Here is an 18473-nt window from a genome sequence, read left to right on the forward strand (position 1 = left end):
TGTTGTTCCAGGTGAGTGTCCTCACATGTAAGTGTCCTTACGCATCATCAGTCCACCTCCTGACTCTGTCGGCAACCGCTGATCTGAAATCTGCACCATGAGGACACACAACAGCCCTCAGCTTAACCCATTCTGACCTGAGATCAGATTCTACAAATGTCTTCTGAATCCTGACAGTTTTCTGAAAAAGCTATGTTTCCATGTCAGTCGTTCTTCGATTATTCAAAAATAGCAGACCTACAAGCTCGTAGCGCGCCACTCGGTGGCGCGCTATGAGCTTGTAGATCTGATATTTTTCAATAGCTAAAGCAAAACATAATGCTAACACCGAAAGGGGTTCCCGCCCCAAGTGCACAATGCCACACCGAACACTGATCCAATAAGGCAGCCCTTATCTGCTCCTCCAGAAGCACACCCTAAAAGCATGCATCAAACTGAAGTCAGCCCTTAACCTTTCTGAGCTTGGGGCAAAAGAATGGGAATGAATGAAGGAGAGTGTCCTCCCCATACCTAATGCCCCGCAACACACTCACTCACACACAAACGTATGCACCCATGTGTAGTGCCCCAGAAGACACATCCCCAACTGCAACTTTGTCAACTCTGCCAATCGGGCTCAGCAGCCTCTATTGGCACTGTAGATATATTGTTGGTTTGGCAAGTGGGAGACTGAATCCCAGCTCAGCACGAAAAACAAATGCAGACGTGTGATGTGCGCATAGTGCATACACACAAACGGTTGTCATGCCAATCTCTATATATTTTGTACATTAAACGTCTTTTTTAGACTTCTGATTTATTGTCATGTGATTATCTCGGTTGAAATAAAAATGTAGCAAAATGACACATTTTGACTTTTTGAGTAATGTTTCCTCATACCTAAAGATGGCCATAGCCGTTATCACAAATGTGATGAGGTCATCACAAATGTGATGAGGTCATCACATGCATTTGGAAAAGTGGCTACTGTATATGTCCGTTTTTAGCCCAAGGAGTGTTTTTCGCACAAAACAAATGCTTGGAATGGGTTCAGAAACATGAAAACCCTAAACCCCTACTTTGACGTCACAAATATTGAAATTGAAATAAAGGTACCCCAACTTTCAGCAGCTGTCACAGATTCCTCGCCTAGGGAAACTGAATTTCAATATTTGTGAAATGTGTCACTAGACACCTTTACAAACACAATGGTGAAGACATTAAGTAGTAAGGTATAAATTAAATTTAGATTAATAAATTTAGATAAATAAAAGAATAAATCAGATTGTACATTCTTCTGATGATATTCTCTTACTATGTATGCACTTTGTAAATGGCTGTGGATTGGAAGACCTTAGACCTATTATAACTTAAGGGGGTTTGATTGATTGATTGATTGATTACAAAAACTAAAGCACTAGACTTGTTTACAACATACAGGGTCCAACATGTTGGAGAAGTGTGGTTGGATCCGGAAAGAAAGAAAGAAAGAAAGAAATTAAGAATTTTCACTCAGATCAATAATACCTACCTCTCTTGGCCGCTTTGCAGGACTTTCAAGAAGTCACTTAAAAAACACAAAAACAATAAGTGACCAAAGTCACTTCGTAACTTCTTGGTCCCTTAAAAAAAGACAGACAGACAGACAGACGACAAATAATGTCAGGACTAATTGTTGAGAGAGATGCAAGCATATAAAAGAATAGGCTACAAGGCAAAAAACTACCCCCAACACCAGTGCTTCCGGTTTGTTGCCAGGGCAACAGTAATGCCAACTAAAACTTGAAAGGAGAGGAGCTGCGATAGTCTAGAAGTCTGTTATAAATGCCCTTTTGTGGCTAAATTGGTGGCAAACAAATCCAGTTACATGTAGTTTACTTTAAACATTTAACGCATTAAGATAGGTGTCTGTTTGAACGTCCCGCAATAATGACTCAAAGACAGATTTTACAAGGTGAGATGAGATTAATTTATAGCATTATTCTTTGAACAGAGGATATACGTTCTATTTCTATATGATCTCTTTTGAGATTATAGCTGACTTGTTCGATGCCACTGATTTCCATATCTGTTCTGCAGCTTTTGAGCAGTATCAGCAGTCCAGGATGCAGTTTGTGCAGACTGTTGCTGAACTGGCAAATAGACCGCAGAACATACAGACGCTACAAAACGCAGGTAAGAAAAGTATACATCCACGGCCCAGCTGTTGAGGGTTATTTTTGCTGCACTCGCACTGTAATCTTTTGTTTTGCTTATTCTTATTTTCCAAACTCTTTAATTGTTATCTATTTAAACTGTAGCCTATATATTGTTATTTTGTCTTTAAACCACTTACATCATCATAATCTACATTAAGCATTGAATTTGAAATACATTCACGGTTCACTGCAGTGTAGACGTGATCAGGCAACGTTTGAACATCGAACTTAAAATGTTTTTGAAAAGCTTGTTGGCTATTTTATTTAGTAATAATGACATGCCCAAAATAGGGACGCCGGGTTGAAAGTAGTCATAATATGCTCACAATGTTTACATAGCATAGCTTTACACTGTAAAGCTATGCTATACAAATATAAATATACCTCTCATCTCCTCTCGTGCTCCAGGTGTGATGTCCCTGCTGCGCCCCCTGCTGTTAGACGTGGTGCCCAGCATCCAGCAGACAGCAGCACTAGCCCTGGGTCGGCTGGCCAACTACAGTGATGATCTGGCCGAGGCCGTGGTGGAAGGAGACGTCCTTCCTCAGCTGGTCTCCTCACTCGCCTCACAGAACGTCAGTGTTTGTTTGTACAGTTGTTTTCCCCCCTGTTTTTCATAAAAATCATAATGTATAGGCCTAATTAAAAAGAACAAATTAAGAAGTAATCCCATATTTATTTATTTATTTTTTACAGTGAAAATAGCAGAACTATAGCAGAGCTGCTATATTGATGGGAGACATCAAGGCAGTTGATTGATTGATTTACATTTTGTATTAACGGTTTCATGGGTACAATATTCCAGGAAAGTATACGCCTATGATCAATGCAAAATCTGCTAAGAGGCTAAAGCACCAAGACAATGTTTATATAATAACATAAAGGGTCCTCCATTTACATTTCAAGACAAAAAAAAGAAACAAAAATCATCTGTGTGTGTGTGTGTAACTGTTTATATATATATATATATATATATATATATATATATATATATATATATATATATATATATATAATTAATTCATTTGGTATCTGGATCCTGAAATGTCTTCCATGCACAGAGAGAGCAATTTTGTGCTTTGCTGGCAGTAAGAGTGAAGATAGATACGTTTTTGATTTGAGATTTCCTCTGTGCACTGACGTGTGTGTGTGTATGTGTGCGTGTGTGCGTGCGTGCGTGCGTGCAGAGGTTTTACAAGAAGGCTGCAGCGTTCGTCCTCCGTGCGGTCGCCAAGCACTCCCCGGAGCTGGCCGGCGCGGTGGTGACCAGCGGCGGGGTAGACGCTCTGGTGCTCTGCCTGGAGGAGTTCGACCCCGGGGTGAAGGAGGCAGCGGTCTGGGCACTGGGATACATCGCACGACACAACGCACGTAAGACCGAGCCCTGCACAGACATATGCTTATGTTATTAATTATATATAGTCCACCTCTACTGCCTTTATTATAAATAGTATAAATTGTATAGTATAAATCGGAAAACAAGAGATCACATCAAAGCTATAGCCTAGATTAAGATATCACATCGTTGCTGACGGGAAGAAACATCTTATATCCATCTTTATAATTTGTGTGTGTTCTTATTTTTTTATCATACTACAGCGTCACACAAAAGTATTCAAAAGTAGCAGATCCACAAGCTCGGAAGCTTGTAGTTCTCTTATTTTTGCAATTAAAAAAGAGAGTTTCCTCACCCGACAGACTGAGATGACATCATCACATCACAAGCCTACGTATTTTAGGCTGGTCCGGTGCATCTCAGGAGCAGGACAGGTATGAGGTATAGAAGGAAGGCACTGGAGAAAACTCGGACAGTTAAAGCCTTTATTCAGCAGGGAGGGTGAAAGTTAAAAAAAAAGGACGCTTCGATCTCCGTCAGGTCCTGACGGTGTCCAAGTCTGCTCCAGTGCCTTCCTTCTATACCCCATGACATCATGCAGGTTTGTTTCTCCCATCCAGCTCACAAGGCCACCAGCTCAGTGACCTTGTGGTTAGAGTGTCCGCCCTGAAACTGGGAGGTCGGGGTTCGATCCCGGGCCGGGTCATACCAAAGACTGTAAAAATGGGACCCAATGCCTCCCTGCTTGGCACTCAGCATCAAAGGGTTGGATTGGGGGGTCAAATCTACTAATCAAATGATTCCCGAGCACGGCGCACGCTGCAGCTCCTTGGCTGCAGCTCCTTGGCTGCAGCTCCTTGGCTGCAGCTCACCGCTCCAAGAGATGGGTCAAATGTGGAGAACACATTTCACTGCGGTAACGTGTGTGACAAATCGTACGACTTTGACTTTGACTTTGATCCCTGTGTAGAGCTGGCTCAGGCGGTGGTGGATGCGGGCGCCGTCCCCCTGCTGGTGCTGTCTGTACAGGAGCCGGAGATGGCCCTCAAACGCATCGCGGCCTCCACCCTCAGCGACATCGCCAAACACACCCCGGAGCTGGCACACACCGTAGTGGATGCCGGCGCCATCGCCCACCTGGCACAGATGATCCTCAACCCCGACGCCAAGCTCAAGGCAAGGCCGCCGCGCTAACATGCCTAACAGGACACGTGACTTTCATTTATTTGTGTTGCAACTATCTTGAGCTGTAGCTCACGGCAGACATTTGTGAGCCTTTGACGATGGAGACAAATATAGCGAGCAACACATTTTTTAGTTCCTTTAGTCTACTTCCTTGTAAAATATTGATACATTAGAGTAGTTCCCTGCAAATGCATCTACAATTTATAATTTAGGCATTTAGCGGACACTCCTAATCCAGAGCGATTTACAGTAAGCAGGGCAATACATCAAATGCAAAGAGACAGTGTAGTGCCTCAATAATCTATAGGATCATTCGTTAATCAAGAATCATCAGTCTAAACATTATAATATCAAAATAAAATATATGAACATACTAGACCTGTACGTGCCTGTCGGCCACCGGCCTACTTGAGAACGATGCAATTTGGGAACCTAATAAGCACCGTTTTAACTGTCTGTCTGTGTCCCACATGGAGATCTCCGTATCTGCCTGTGTGTGAAGAGGCCAGGGCAAACCGACTGACTGTGACTGTGGTTAAGCAGGCTAATCAATTGTCAGGTGTGGGGTTGCCATGGTGGCAATCAATTGGCTGAGGCAGAGGCTGGAAATTGCACAGGTGAGGGGATTTAGGCTGATTAGGCCCACTGGCAGAGCCTGACCAGAGCCTTTTGTGGTGGTTCTGGAGAACCGTGGGTCTGACCGACTCGAGTCCGGGCACTGCACTCTCTGTTGGGGTGTGGAACGCGTGTGTCGAATATGAAGTCGGTGGGGCAAACGGTTCTCGAGTTACGTGCATTACAACCGTACATACACGCATGCACGCACGCATAGGCGTGGCACATTCATAGTAGGATACAATACAAACTATAAGTCTTCAGTAATAGTTCATAATTATTATCATGGTCCTTCTTTCTCCACCTCCGTGCAGAGGCAGGTGCTGTCAGCTCTGAGTCAGATCAGCAAGCACTCCATCAGTCTGGCAGAGATGGTGGTGGAGGCGGAGATCTTTCCCGCGGCGCTGGCCTGTCTCCGGGACCCCGACGAGTACGTCAGGAAGAACGCCACCACCCTGATGAGGGAGGTGGTGAAGCACACGCCCGAGGTACACATCCAACACCCAACCCCCCCACAGCTTCGGGCAGGGAGAACGAAAGTAAAAGCCTGGGTACCGAGGCTAGGCGTAGGGCTGTCACAATTCCAAATGTATGTGTGTGTGTGTGTGTGTGTCCATCCAGCTGTCCCAGCTGATTGTGAATTGTGGCGGTGTAGCGGCGGTGGTCGACTACCTGAGCGATAGCCATGGAAATGTGCGTTTGCCAGGGATCATGATGCTAGGATACGTAGCAGCTCACACTGAGACCCTCGCGATGGCTGTGATTGTCTCCAAGGTTTGTGTATTGTCTCTGACTGTTACTGTGTGTGTCTTCCACGTGTGAGATGCGCTGTGAACTTGTAGCTCAGTATCACGGTCGGCATGGTCAGTATCATGGTCAGAAAAGTCCAGAAAGTGTGGGGTTTGCATGTTCTCCCCGTGTCCCCTAGGGTAGGTACCCTCACAAAAAACATGCAGTAATCCTGGTCACTAAACTGCCTCCCCCTGGCCAGCCGGGGCGCCTGATGGAGGGGAACGGAACTGGTTTGAATAACGTGTTCCTTCCACGGACACTCAGGCATGAAGGAAGCATGAGTTCAAGTCCGTTGCTCTCCCCTTGTCCCCCATATATGGGGACTAGGTTGGTGGAGGGTGTGTAGAGCCCAGGATCACATTAGATGATTGACACAGGGGTGAAAAATGAGTTACAAAATCGTGGGATAAAAAATATATATATATTAAAATAAAATATAAAGTCCCGAAAGGGGCTAATCAACATGCCTGCTGTGTGTGTACCCTCCCATCCCCCAGGGCGTGCCCCAGCTTGCCCTGTGTCTCTCCGAGGAGCCCGAAGATCACATCAAGGCAGCGACGGCCTGGGCCGTGGGCCAGGTCGGGCGCCACAGCCCCGAACACGCCAGGGCGGTCGCCACGGCCAACCTGCTGCCCAGGCTACTGGCACTCTACATGGACGCCAACAGGTCAGAAGACCTGCAGGTCAAGGTGAGACAAGAGAAGAACACAACTTTAATTAAGTGTCTGTTTTGAGGAGGTAGTGTAAAATGTAAAATATGTCCACAAACTTGCTTTCATCCATTACTGAAAACATTTGAAAACACTGAAAGAAAGGTTTTGTGTGATCACCCGGCCACGAGTATCTCTTTAGTCTCAGAGTCTGACTACTGCATGCCACTATAAAAAATACAAAGAAAAAGCTCATAGTATAATATAGGGCTTACTGTAAGGCAGTGACAAAAACATGCATGTGTGTCAGATGTGCCAATGGTGCATTTGTTCCATAGAATAAGCATATATGTTTTGTTATGTTGTCAGTGTATGTGTGTTGTTATGTTGTCAGTGTAAGTGTGTTGCGTTGTTGTCAGTGTATGAAATGTGTTGTGTTGTGTTGTTGTTGTCATAGTGTAAGAAGGCTCTGAAGGCCGTGCTACAGAAGTGCACATACCTGCCAGCCCTGGAGCCTCTGCTGTATGACGCTCCGAGCAACATCCTCAAACACGTGGTCTGCCAGTTCAGCAAGGTGAGTGTGTTCCACTGCATGCAAGGTGAGTGGGTTCCACTGCATGCAAGGTGAGTGGGTTCCACTGCATGCAAGGTGAGTGGGTTCCACTGCCTGCAAGGTGAGTGGGTTCCACTGCATGCAAGGTGAGTGGGTTCCACTGCATGCAAGGTATGCAGTACAAAATAGGGTCTTAAGTGGTTGGTTAATTATTATATATTTTTATAATAGTAAACTAAATCTGCAAAGTAACTACTAACTAAAGCTGTTGAATAATTGTTTTGGATAATTTGGAAAGCTGAGAAGGAAGGCGTAGATGGAGCAATTTGTAACCCTGTAACCCTGGAAGGTACTTTGACAGTCTAATGCTTTGAAAAGTTCAAAGCCAAGGTACAGAGACAGACAGACGCTTTAAAAACGTCTATGAAATACAGTACATAGCTCTATGATGACTCCTTTCTAGGTTAAACTGTATGTTGTGTGTGGAGAGTATATAGTGAGTACTGTCTGGGTCAAATAAACAATTTATAAAAGGGAGGTTAGACATAGGAAGACAGTCATAGACCAGTGTTTCGCAAACATTTTAATGTGGAAAAAAAGGACCCTCAAACTGAACAACCAACAAGTGGCAAAGCCGAATAGAAATGCCTCATTGTTTTAAAGTTGTGTAGTGTGTTTGATGAGTGTTTCTGATGAGAGAATATTTTCATTATTTCTTATCTAAAGTCCAACCTTAGCGAAAGAACTAACTGGTGCAGCCTAAACACATCATACCTATAAAAGTGTTCACAATGATATAGCATGCTGTATTATCTGTCTACCCACTACAATAATAAACATTATTTACGGTATAGTGTTACACTGTTACACACAAAGAAAAGTTACAAGGCACTTTAAAATGACAGCAAAACAAGCAAACATGGCATAGAGATGAAAGAATAAAAATAGATAATAAAATAAACGCATAGGATTACATTTCATTGAACTCCTACTATAGACATGACCCCTCACAATACTTGATTAATAAATGCAACTACAGAAATAATTATTGGGAGTTCATCCATGTGATTACAGTATCTACAGTACATAGCTTGTATAGGTTTAACAATTAAAACAGGGAAGTTTGCCAGTCTTTTGGCAGAGGTACAGCAGAGGCTGAACAAAGCCAGTGACCACAGCAATGAGCAGACCTACAGCCCCAGGCAAAGGATGGTAACTTAGCCCTTGAATGTAAACAATAACTACAATGCACCGAAATAAGTAACTTCCTAAAAATGACCCCATGATCAGGCAGATGATAGTGAAGGCTCTCCTCTTCATGCTGTTGTCCCTCTCCCCCCCCACCCCCGTCTCCCCTGGCCTGGGCTGTTTCAGACCCCTGAGAACGGCCAGGCTGCACAACAGCATGACTGATATGAAAAACAGGCATTCACTCAAATAAGCATAATAAAATATCTGGATAGCCAGCATGTGTATCAGAACATGTAACAGCGAAGCTCCAATAATGACCACCCAGGCCACCACGGAGCAAGCCACCCTGTACCTGAGGGGTTTGGACTTGAGGAAGAGCACTGGGTGAACGACGGCCATGAACCTCTCTACGCACATACAGCACTGGAAGACGGGGCGACCGGTGAACAGGAAACCACTAACGAATACTAGAAGCGGGCTAATGTTGATCTTGATGAGAGCCGGAATAGATAACAAGCTGAAGACGATCTCACATACGCTCAGGTTGAGTGTGAAGAACTCCGAGGCCATTGTTCCAGCTGGCCCGGTTAACACCAGCCACAGAACCCAGCTGTTGATGGGGGCTCCCAGGACCAGGTTGATTGTGGCGCTGGTGATGAGTACAATGCCAGCGTTGCTAGTGTAGATGGAGGACTCATTTGACGTGTTGTTCATCTTCCTGGCAGCTTTGATTGGAGTGCGCTCTGTCTCTGTCACAATTCGGTAAAGTCTTTTAGACAAACTAACAAAGGACAGTAAAAGACAAAGACACAGAGACAAAGACAGAGAGAGACATAAAGAGACATATTGATTTGCTAAACACCTCAAATAATAGGCTACACATCAAAATACATAACAATAATACTAATCAAATCACCTTTACAACATAATACTAATCAAAATGACTATAATACTGATAAAATGGTGGGTATAATACCTGCAATCAGACCTTGACCTGCTGTGTCCAATTGTCTGTGCACTTTGCTGTTCACACATGCAATGTACCACCTGTTGAAGTGGCTGAAATATGCAAAATATAGTTATCATATTCTGACAGGGCATCATCAACAAAAAATTGGAGGCAGCTGAAATATTAGACAGAAGAGTGACTTGACATTTGGATAACAAATTTAATTTTGTGAATAATGTAGATGAATTGCAAAATAATTAGAGATGGAAAGTGCTACCTCTTGACTTTATATAAATATACAGTATTCTATTCTATTATAAGACATCTTCAAATTATATGCTTTTGTGAGATATTTTGTGAGAGTCAATGTGTATTTTTGCCATCATTGTGTAGCGAGATTGGTCTGTGAAAATAGGACATCATTTGTCGCTCACGCACGCAGAACTCTAAGCTCACAACAGTCGCATCCCCGAGCTTGTATATATCAGCTGTTCTCTGTGCGCAATACTGTTGCGCTTTTGAAGTATATAAATGTATCCTAGTGGCTATAGTGAGGTGGTCGACACACAGTATAAATGTATCCTAGTGGCTATAGTGAGGTGGTCAACACACAAGAGGAGGTTGAATGAACTGAAACCAGCGCCCCCCAAAACAACAGGTTTGGAGATCTGTTGGGAATTGATTACATGAAACAGTCACATGCGTGCGCGGCCCAGTCCCAATGTTTGTAAACAAATAATTGGTCTATAAATCTCACACTATTAAAAGGTATATTCAGTGATTTCACTTAATTCAAATATCACTTCTTTTTTTGTTTTGTTGTGATAATCCTCCCTACTATAGAGTGTGCTGACCATATAAGGAGATCCTCCCTGTCCCCAGTTAAGCCCTGGGGGGTCAAAAAACCTTAGGTTTAGTTTTTGGCTATAGGTGGCAAAGCCTTCATCCAATCAGGATAGAGACGGGCCTTCCGCCAATCATGATCGAGTGGGGGCGGGCCTCGGTGTGTGTGCTGTTGGCCTGTCGTGTGTCCTCCCCCCACTGTAGTGCGCGCATGTCTTGTTACCGGGGTGGACCGGGTTTTTTTTCCAAATCACCCAAATCACTGAATGCTCCTTTAAGGCAACCGGCCGGTTCCACACGCTGCACAAAGTGCCCTTATGAGCACCTGCCCCTCTAAATGTCTGTGCACGCCACTGATGCCTGTACTGTATATTTAGCCTACTGTAGATCTCCCTCCCGGCACTGGACGGTCAGCCAAGACAATTGTGCCACTATAATGTATAAAGTTGGTGGTTTGTTTGCATGCATATTTATTGTGGTACAGGTGATGGGTGCGGGCTGTAGATACTTTTAGGCGATGTCATCGCTAATTGGAATTTATTTTACCCTCAAGGTTGGCACTAAATCAACATATACATACTATTAAACTCCTAAGGAGATAGAAGATTCACACAGCAAATGCCATGGCAATAGTGTTCAACATATCTTGTTGTGGAGAGACAGACAGAAATCCAGACTTACAGCCATGCAGGTATTTAAACAGAACCCGTATTACGTATTGTAATGACACTAGCTGCGATGATGATGAGGTAAGAGGAGGGAGGGGGAGAGAGAGAGAGATATAACTAATAAAGAACTACAAGTTTGTATAGCACCCATGAGCATTTTCCTGCAGTTCATATAGCAGCAAACGTATAGCGCCTTTTAAACGAGAGGATTAGAGAGTTACATGATAATGATGAAGAAGACAATAATAGTAAGAGACTATATAGCCAGTAGCGACTTTACTTGTGATTGTGAAGGTTAGAAATGCACTGGAACAGAAACAACACAACCAAATGGTGCAGTCAAAAAAGTGTTCAATAAATGTGCATATATGTTTACTACCCACTACAACAACATTATGTATAGGTTTAAGTGCTTTACCAAAAGAAAAAAATAGATAAACAATAGCAGAATAAGACAAAAAATAGCATGATGAGATGAAAAGAAAATAGCATGAAATGGCATTATATAGTTATTCATATAGTCGGTCGGTAACTTTAAATAGGGATCAATTAATAAATCTAAGTTGTCACTTTGTAGCCTACTTGATTAATTAATATCTTGCCCCTTTTCCACCGGTTGGTTGCCAATGGGAACCGGTTCAGTTCTTTTTGGTTTTTAGGCCATGAGCCAGGGCTCCAAAATTGAAACGTTAATTTTGAATTGAGTGTGCAAAACCATACCTATATTAGATTATTATCACCATGACATTTCCCCAATGATTACCGGTATTCATGTATCTTCTATAGGTTTAACACAGGGCAGCTTGCCAGTCTTTCGGCAGAGGTAGAGCAGAGGCTGAATAAAGCCAGTGACCACAGTAATGAACATACACACTGCAGTCCCAAGTACATGGAGGTGATCGAGCCCTTGAATGCAGAAAATAAAAAAAATGCACCAAAATAAGTAACTTCCTAAAAACGACCCCATGATCAGGCAGATGATAGTGAAGGCTCTCCTCTTCATGCTGTCGTCCCTCTCCCCCCCCCCTCCCCCCGTCTCCCCTGGCCTGGGCTGTTTCAGACCCCTGAGAACGGCCAGGCTGCACAACAGCATGACCGATATGAAAAACAGGCATTCACTCAAATAAGCGTAATACAATATCTGGATGTTATCCAGCGTGTATAACAGCATATAGAACAGCGAAGCTCCAATAATGACCGACCAGGCCACCACGGAGCAGGCCACCCTGTACCTGAGGGGTTTGGACTTGAGGAAGAGCACTGGGTGAACGACGGCCATGAACCTCTCTAGGCACATACAGCACTGGAAGACGGGGCGACCGGTGAACAGGAAACCGCTGGTGAATATCGCGAACGGGGTGATTGTCGTGACGACCGCCGGAAGATTTAACAAGCTGAAGATGATCTCACATACGCTCAGGTTGAGTGTGAAGAACTCTGAGGCCATTGTTCCAGCTGGCCCGGTGAACACCACCAGCCACAGAACCCAGCTGTTGATGGGGGCTCCCAGGACCAGGTTGATTGTGGCGCTGGTGAGGAGTACAATGCCAGCGTTGCTAGTGTAGATGGAGGACTCATTTGACGTGTTGTTCATCTTTCCTGGCAGCTTTGATTGGAGTGCGCTCTGTCTCTGTCACAAAACTAACAAAGGACAGTGAAAGACAGAGAGACAGAGACAAAGACAGAGAGACACAAGAGACACTTTGATTAACCCATTTAGACCTGACCTCAAAATTGAAAAGGATATTTTGCTTGTAGATCTGCTATTTTCCAATAGCTAAATTACAACATAATGTTTAATACACCAAAAGGGGTTCCCACCCAAAATGGGTTAACTAAACTCCTATGTAACATACTGTAATAGCCAGGATACATATCAAAACACATAACATGATACTATAATCAAAACACCTTTACAACATAATACTAATCAAAAATAACTATAATACTGATACAATGGTAGGTATAATAATTTCAACCAGACCTTGACCTGTTGTGTCCTTTTTTCTGTGCGCTTTGCTGTCCACACATGCACTTTTGAAGAGGCTGATATGCAAAATAGTTATCATATTCAGACAGGGCATCAGTGTTCATTTGAGTAATGACTAATGTAGATGAAATGCAAAATAATTAGAAATGGAAAGTGGTACCTCTTGACTTTATATACTGTATACATATACAGTATTATATTCTATTCCAATATCTTAAAATTTGTGCTTATATTTTGTAACAGTCTATGTGGTTTTTGCTATCATTGTGCAGCGAGATTGGTCTGTGACAATAGGACATCATTTTAAATATAATTTAAACTTTGACGAAAGATAGCTCATAATACAGTATAGATCAGGGGTGCCCAAAAGGGGCTGTGCAGGTGTAGACCACATGACGTGCCCCTAGAGAATATTTAATTCAATAAAGTTGACTTGATTGATTGACTGACATAAAAAAGGGCCTGTCAGCTCAAACCAATAATGCAATACTTTGTTTTCAAGAGTGTTGCTGCACACAAACGTCGGTAGATTACAAATTAAATACAACAAAAACTCTATACCTATACATTTCTCCCATTTCCCATTCCAAGTGCATTTGTCTTAATTGTAATGCCAGGTCGCTGTCGTGTCGACAGCAAATTGGCTACTCAATAGTCAATACTAGCCTACGTAGGCCTATACTAAATGCTATCCTCGCATGGAGGGCACCATTCATGCTAAGTATCCGGGGTGTTTTTCTTTTAAACAGTGGGTGCTGATCCCACAGTTTTTTCTTACTGAGACATGTAGCCCAGACACTGCTGAAATCTAAAATATCTAAAACCACATATTACACACATAAAGACCCCCAGGAAAGTATTCTAAATCTTCTAAACGTCATATTTCTTTTTGGTGAAGTGTCCCTTTAACTGTCTACTAGTCGTCACTTTGTAGCCACTTGATGAATTAATATATTAGGAGTTCACTGTGTGATTATTTATGTATCTTCTAACAGGGCAGTTTGCCAGTCTTTCGGCAGAGGTACAGCAGATGCTCAACCAAAGCAAGTGCTTTAATAGCTGGTGTCAGGTGAAAAGAGTTTTTGACCGGCCAAAATGAGAATAATGCACCAAATAAAGAAGGTTTCCCACAAATGACACCATGATCAGGCAGATGATAGTGAAGGTGATTTCCTCTTCATGCTGTTGTCCCTCTCCCTGCCCGATTCCCCTGGCATATGGGCTGTTTCAGAGCCCCTAGAACAACAAAATGATGTGTACACAGGTGTGCAGCATCCACTTTAAATGAGCACGATGACTGCTGCCCACATGTTTTGGTTTTGCTGCTCGTGCCGTCCATCTCCTCCAGCTAAGTGTATCCTGCAGGGAACATGTGACAGACCTGCCCTCTCATGTTTCATCTGCTCTGGCAGAGATGGATTTGTGTATTGATCCGACTCCGGTGAACTTAACTTACCCTTCCCTCAGCAATGTGTGTGGCGACACGACAAGGCAACAATTGGTGGAGGTGAGGCCGTCTTTGCCCCGCCCTGGCTGTGTGTGTTGTGTGCCGTACGTGGCCTGTGACGCAGGTCTAGGGGTGCCGCAGAATACTTTGATAATGTTTGGAAATTATCGTTTCAGTTTAACCACTTAAACAACAATTTAGTCAAATAAATGGACCTGATTTGCTCTGTACCTTTGCTGCGTTCTTTTTCGATCCACACCGAATCTCTTCGCCCCTAAACAGCTGATCAAGCAAGCCCATGACAACACTCAGAATATAGGGATGCTGGGGTACATGTAGTTATTCATTTTCAAACTGTCATAATGAAAAGGGATATCGACACACGCGTTCCACACCCTCACAGGGAGTGCAGTGCCCGGCATCGAGTCGGTCGGACCCACAATTATTTTTGGGTCATTTTGGTTCATGGTCAGTTTGGTCACATAATTGACCATATTTTGATACCAATACTACAACACCAGTGTGAACGAGCAGGGTTCTGGTTTGTGTCTCGTCTCCTGTCCTCTACAACACTAGTGTGAACGAGCAGGGTTCTGGTTTGTGTCTCGTCTCCTGTCCTCTACAACACTAGTGTGAACGAGCAGGGTTCTGGTTTGTGTCTCGTCTCCTGTCCTCTACAACACCAGTGTGAACGAGCAGGGTTCTGGTTTGTGTCTCGTCTCCTGTCCTCTACAACACTGGTGTGAACGAGCAGGGTTCTGTAGCTGTCTGCCTGCCTGCCAGCCAGCAAGTTGGTTAACAGAAAATAAATTGTTATGGCTGAGTAAAATAAAATACAATAAACACAATTTGCCTGAAAATAGATTACCCAGCTATGACCTTTTTCATGAAAAAAAATGAGTAGTGATATGGCTGACTGAGTAAAATAAAACAATCTACCTGAAAATAGATAGCTATAAGTGAAGAGCAATTTCCGCAATTACGATTTCCGCAATTTCCGCAATTTCCATTTCCGCAATTTCCTCAATTTCCATTTCCGCAATTTCCACCATTTCCGCAATTTCCGCAATTACCATTTCCGCAATTTCCATTTCCGCAATTTCCGCAATTACAATTTCCGAAATTTCCAGGTTCTGGTGCTGGTTCTGTCCTCTACAACAGGTTCTGGTTCTGTCCTCTACAACAGGTTCTGCCTCACGACAGCAAGGCACGCCGTCTGTTTGTGACCAGCGGGGGTTTGAAGAAGGTCCTGGAGGTCAAGGTAGAACCCGGCTCCGCCCTGCAGGAGCACATCAACGCCATCACCGGATGTTACCCCGAGGAGATCATCAGGTTGGAGGACACACACACACACACACACACATCACCGGATGTTACCCGAGGAGATCATCAGGTTGGAGGACACACACACACACACACACACACACATCACCGGATGTTACCCGAGGAGATCATCAGGTTGGAGGACACACACACACACACACACACACACACATCACCGGATGTTACCCCGAGGAGATCATCAGGTTGGAGGACACACACACACACACACACACACACACACACACACACACACATCACCGGATGTTACCCCGAGGAGATCATCAGGTTGGAGGACACACACACACACACACACACACATCACCGGATGTTACCCCGAGGAGATCATCAGGTTGGAGGACACACACACACACACACACAGACATCACCGGATGTTACCCCGAGGAGATCATCAGGTTGGAGGACACACACACACACACACACACACATCACCGGATGTTACCCCGAGGAGATCATCAGGTTGGATGACACACGTGCACGCCACACCACGCCGCCCACACGCCTTTTGGTTCATAGTGTTCCCACTCTGCCATCTTTCCTTTCACTGTCACTCACTGCACACACAGGCACACACACACACACACACACAGGCACACACACACACACACACACACACACACACACACACACACACACACACACACACACACACACACACACACACACACACACACACACACACACACACACACACGCACTCTCAACAATAATAATCAAAAGCAATAAGAAGCATAAAAGCATAAAGAAGCAGAATAAGGTTTATCTATACTGTAGCAGAGATTAAAATAGGGTGCATTTTGCATCCCAAAACGCAGTTTATAGTTAAGGGACGCAATAAAACAACGACCTCTGCATCCACAGGATGCACTACTGTACTGTTTTTTAGCTTTAGTAATAATAATCATTTCATTTTCGTTTTCTACATAAATATACAGTAACCACATTATAACCATATAAATTTAAATGAGAGTTAAATGCTGCAATTTGTCAAAATGGCAAAATATGACTCCTAACGTTGTTAAAGTGGGACTCATTTCTAAAAGACCATCCTTGCATCCCGGGACTCATTACATTGAAAACCTATCACTGCTGTAGTATAGCTTTGCAACGTCTTGTGTCTGAGTTTGAGTTTAGACTGACCTCTGGTGGCCATCTGTCTTCTCCATTACTGTATCATCTTTTCCTTTTAGACTGTACACCACTGACTAATAATGTATTGAGTCAATCAATATCTATGGTATACAGTACATTGAGCGTTGTGTTGTGTTGTTGCAGGTACTACTCCCCCGGCTACTCAGAGGTATTACTGGCCAGAGTGGAGAGCTACCAGCCGGGAGCCTGATCCTTTCAAAGGACCCCCAGAACCCTCAGAGTTACAGAACCATGAGGGTTCAGCCGGGAGCCTGATCCTTTCAAAGGACCCCCAGAACCCTCAGAGTTACAGAACCATGAGGGTTCAGCTGGAGCCTGATGCTTTCAAAGGACCCCCAGAACCCTCAGAGTTACAGAACCATGAGGGTTCGGCCCGGAGCCCACTGTGATAAACCAACCACACCCCCAACTAGGGGTGTCCCCATTACGTTGATTTTTTGCTCCCGGTCCAATTCCGATCATTCGATTTTTGCCCGATCTGAAATTTATATTTTTATAGAGCAGTTATGCCATATCAAATATATTCAAAATAAATCACAGACAATATCCAGTCTAATATCAGAGGACATGAATACATAACACGGGACATCCTTGTATCAGGATGTCCAGATCACGTTTTATTTGCTCTCAATCCGATTCCGATCATTTAAAAATGACGTGATCAGCCCCGATTTCTGATTGCGTGATGATCAGATCGGGACAACCCTATGCCCTATATCTTGTGCCACCCCTTACCCCTCATCCCTAAACTTATTTGCCATTTTTTACTATTTTAAAACATTTTAAAATAGTACAAATAGCCGATCTACAAGCTAACAATGTGTCGATGTAGAGTGGCTATAGTTGAACTATTTTTAAATGTTTTAAAATAGTAAAAAATGGCAAATTAGTTTAGGGATAAGGGGTAAGGGGTGGCGCATGATGGAGCCCTATAGGGTAAACTAACACTAAACCCCTTATCCCTAAACTTCTTTGCCTTTTTTTTACTATTTTGAAAAACATTTTTGAATACCGGTAGTTCAACTAGACAATCTACATTGACACATTGTGAGCTTGTAGACTGGCCATTTTAACCATTTAAAAATGTTTTTCATACAGTAGTAGTAAAAAAGGCAAAGAAGTTTAAGTATAAGGGGTTTAGCGGTGACGAAAATTGAGCCCTTTGATCCCCAACGTCTCATTACTATGAAGATTGATGTATGTCTCAGCCTTATACTATTAAAGCAGATTTGTTTTAGTCTCAGCCTTGTATATTAAAGCCGACTTTTTGGGTCTTTGAGCTTTTGTGAGCCATTTGTTGTGTTATGCTTGTAAACCTTGCGTTTTAGTTTTTCTTCCAAAATGTAAAAAAGGGAAAAAGAGTATATAGCCTTCTATGACTATGAGGAACCCTGATATATCTGTAGAGGACACATTCCAGATGAGGTATATAGCCTATGCCAACACACTTTTGGGTTTGGGTATTGGCCAATACCCAAACAATTATCATAATCAATACTTTCCTTGATTATGCAGAAAAGATGTGTCTAAACACTAAGCCAAAAAGCACAAACCACTTCACTAGACTTTGCTTTGAGCAGAACA

At 43.4% G+C, this 18473-nt stretch overlaps 1 protein-coding gene across 1 annotated transcript; it reads left to right on the forward strand.

Moving 5' to 3' along the window:
* Positions 1-1908: 1908 nt before the first annotated feature.
* Positions 1909-17079, forward strand: spag6 (sperm associated antigen 6; the record flags this gene model as incomplete). The annotated part of the gene is made up of 11 exons (XM_080793791.1): positions 1909-1933; positions 2059-2154; positions 2586-2752; positions 3365-3548; positions 4484-4689; positions 5628-5801; positions 5935-6087; positions 6603-6794; positions 7213-7329; positions 15583-15728; positions 17013-17079. The coding sequence occupies 11 exons, from the start codon at positions 1909-1911 to the stop codon at positions 17077-17079; spliced, it is 1527 nt and encodes a 508-aa protein (XP_080649917.1).
* Between the last annotated feature and the right edge of the window lie 1394 nt (positions 17080-18473).

Source organism: Protomyctophum bolini, assembly GCF_963924005.1.
Source record: "Protomyctophum bolini genome assembly, chromosome: 21".
Taxonomy (NCBI): Eukaryota; Metazoa; Chordata; class Actinopteri; order Myctophiformes; family Myctophidae; genus Protomyctophum; species Protomyctophum bolini.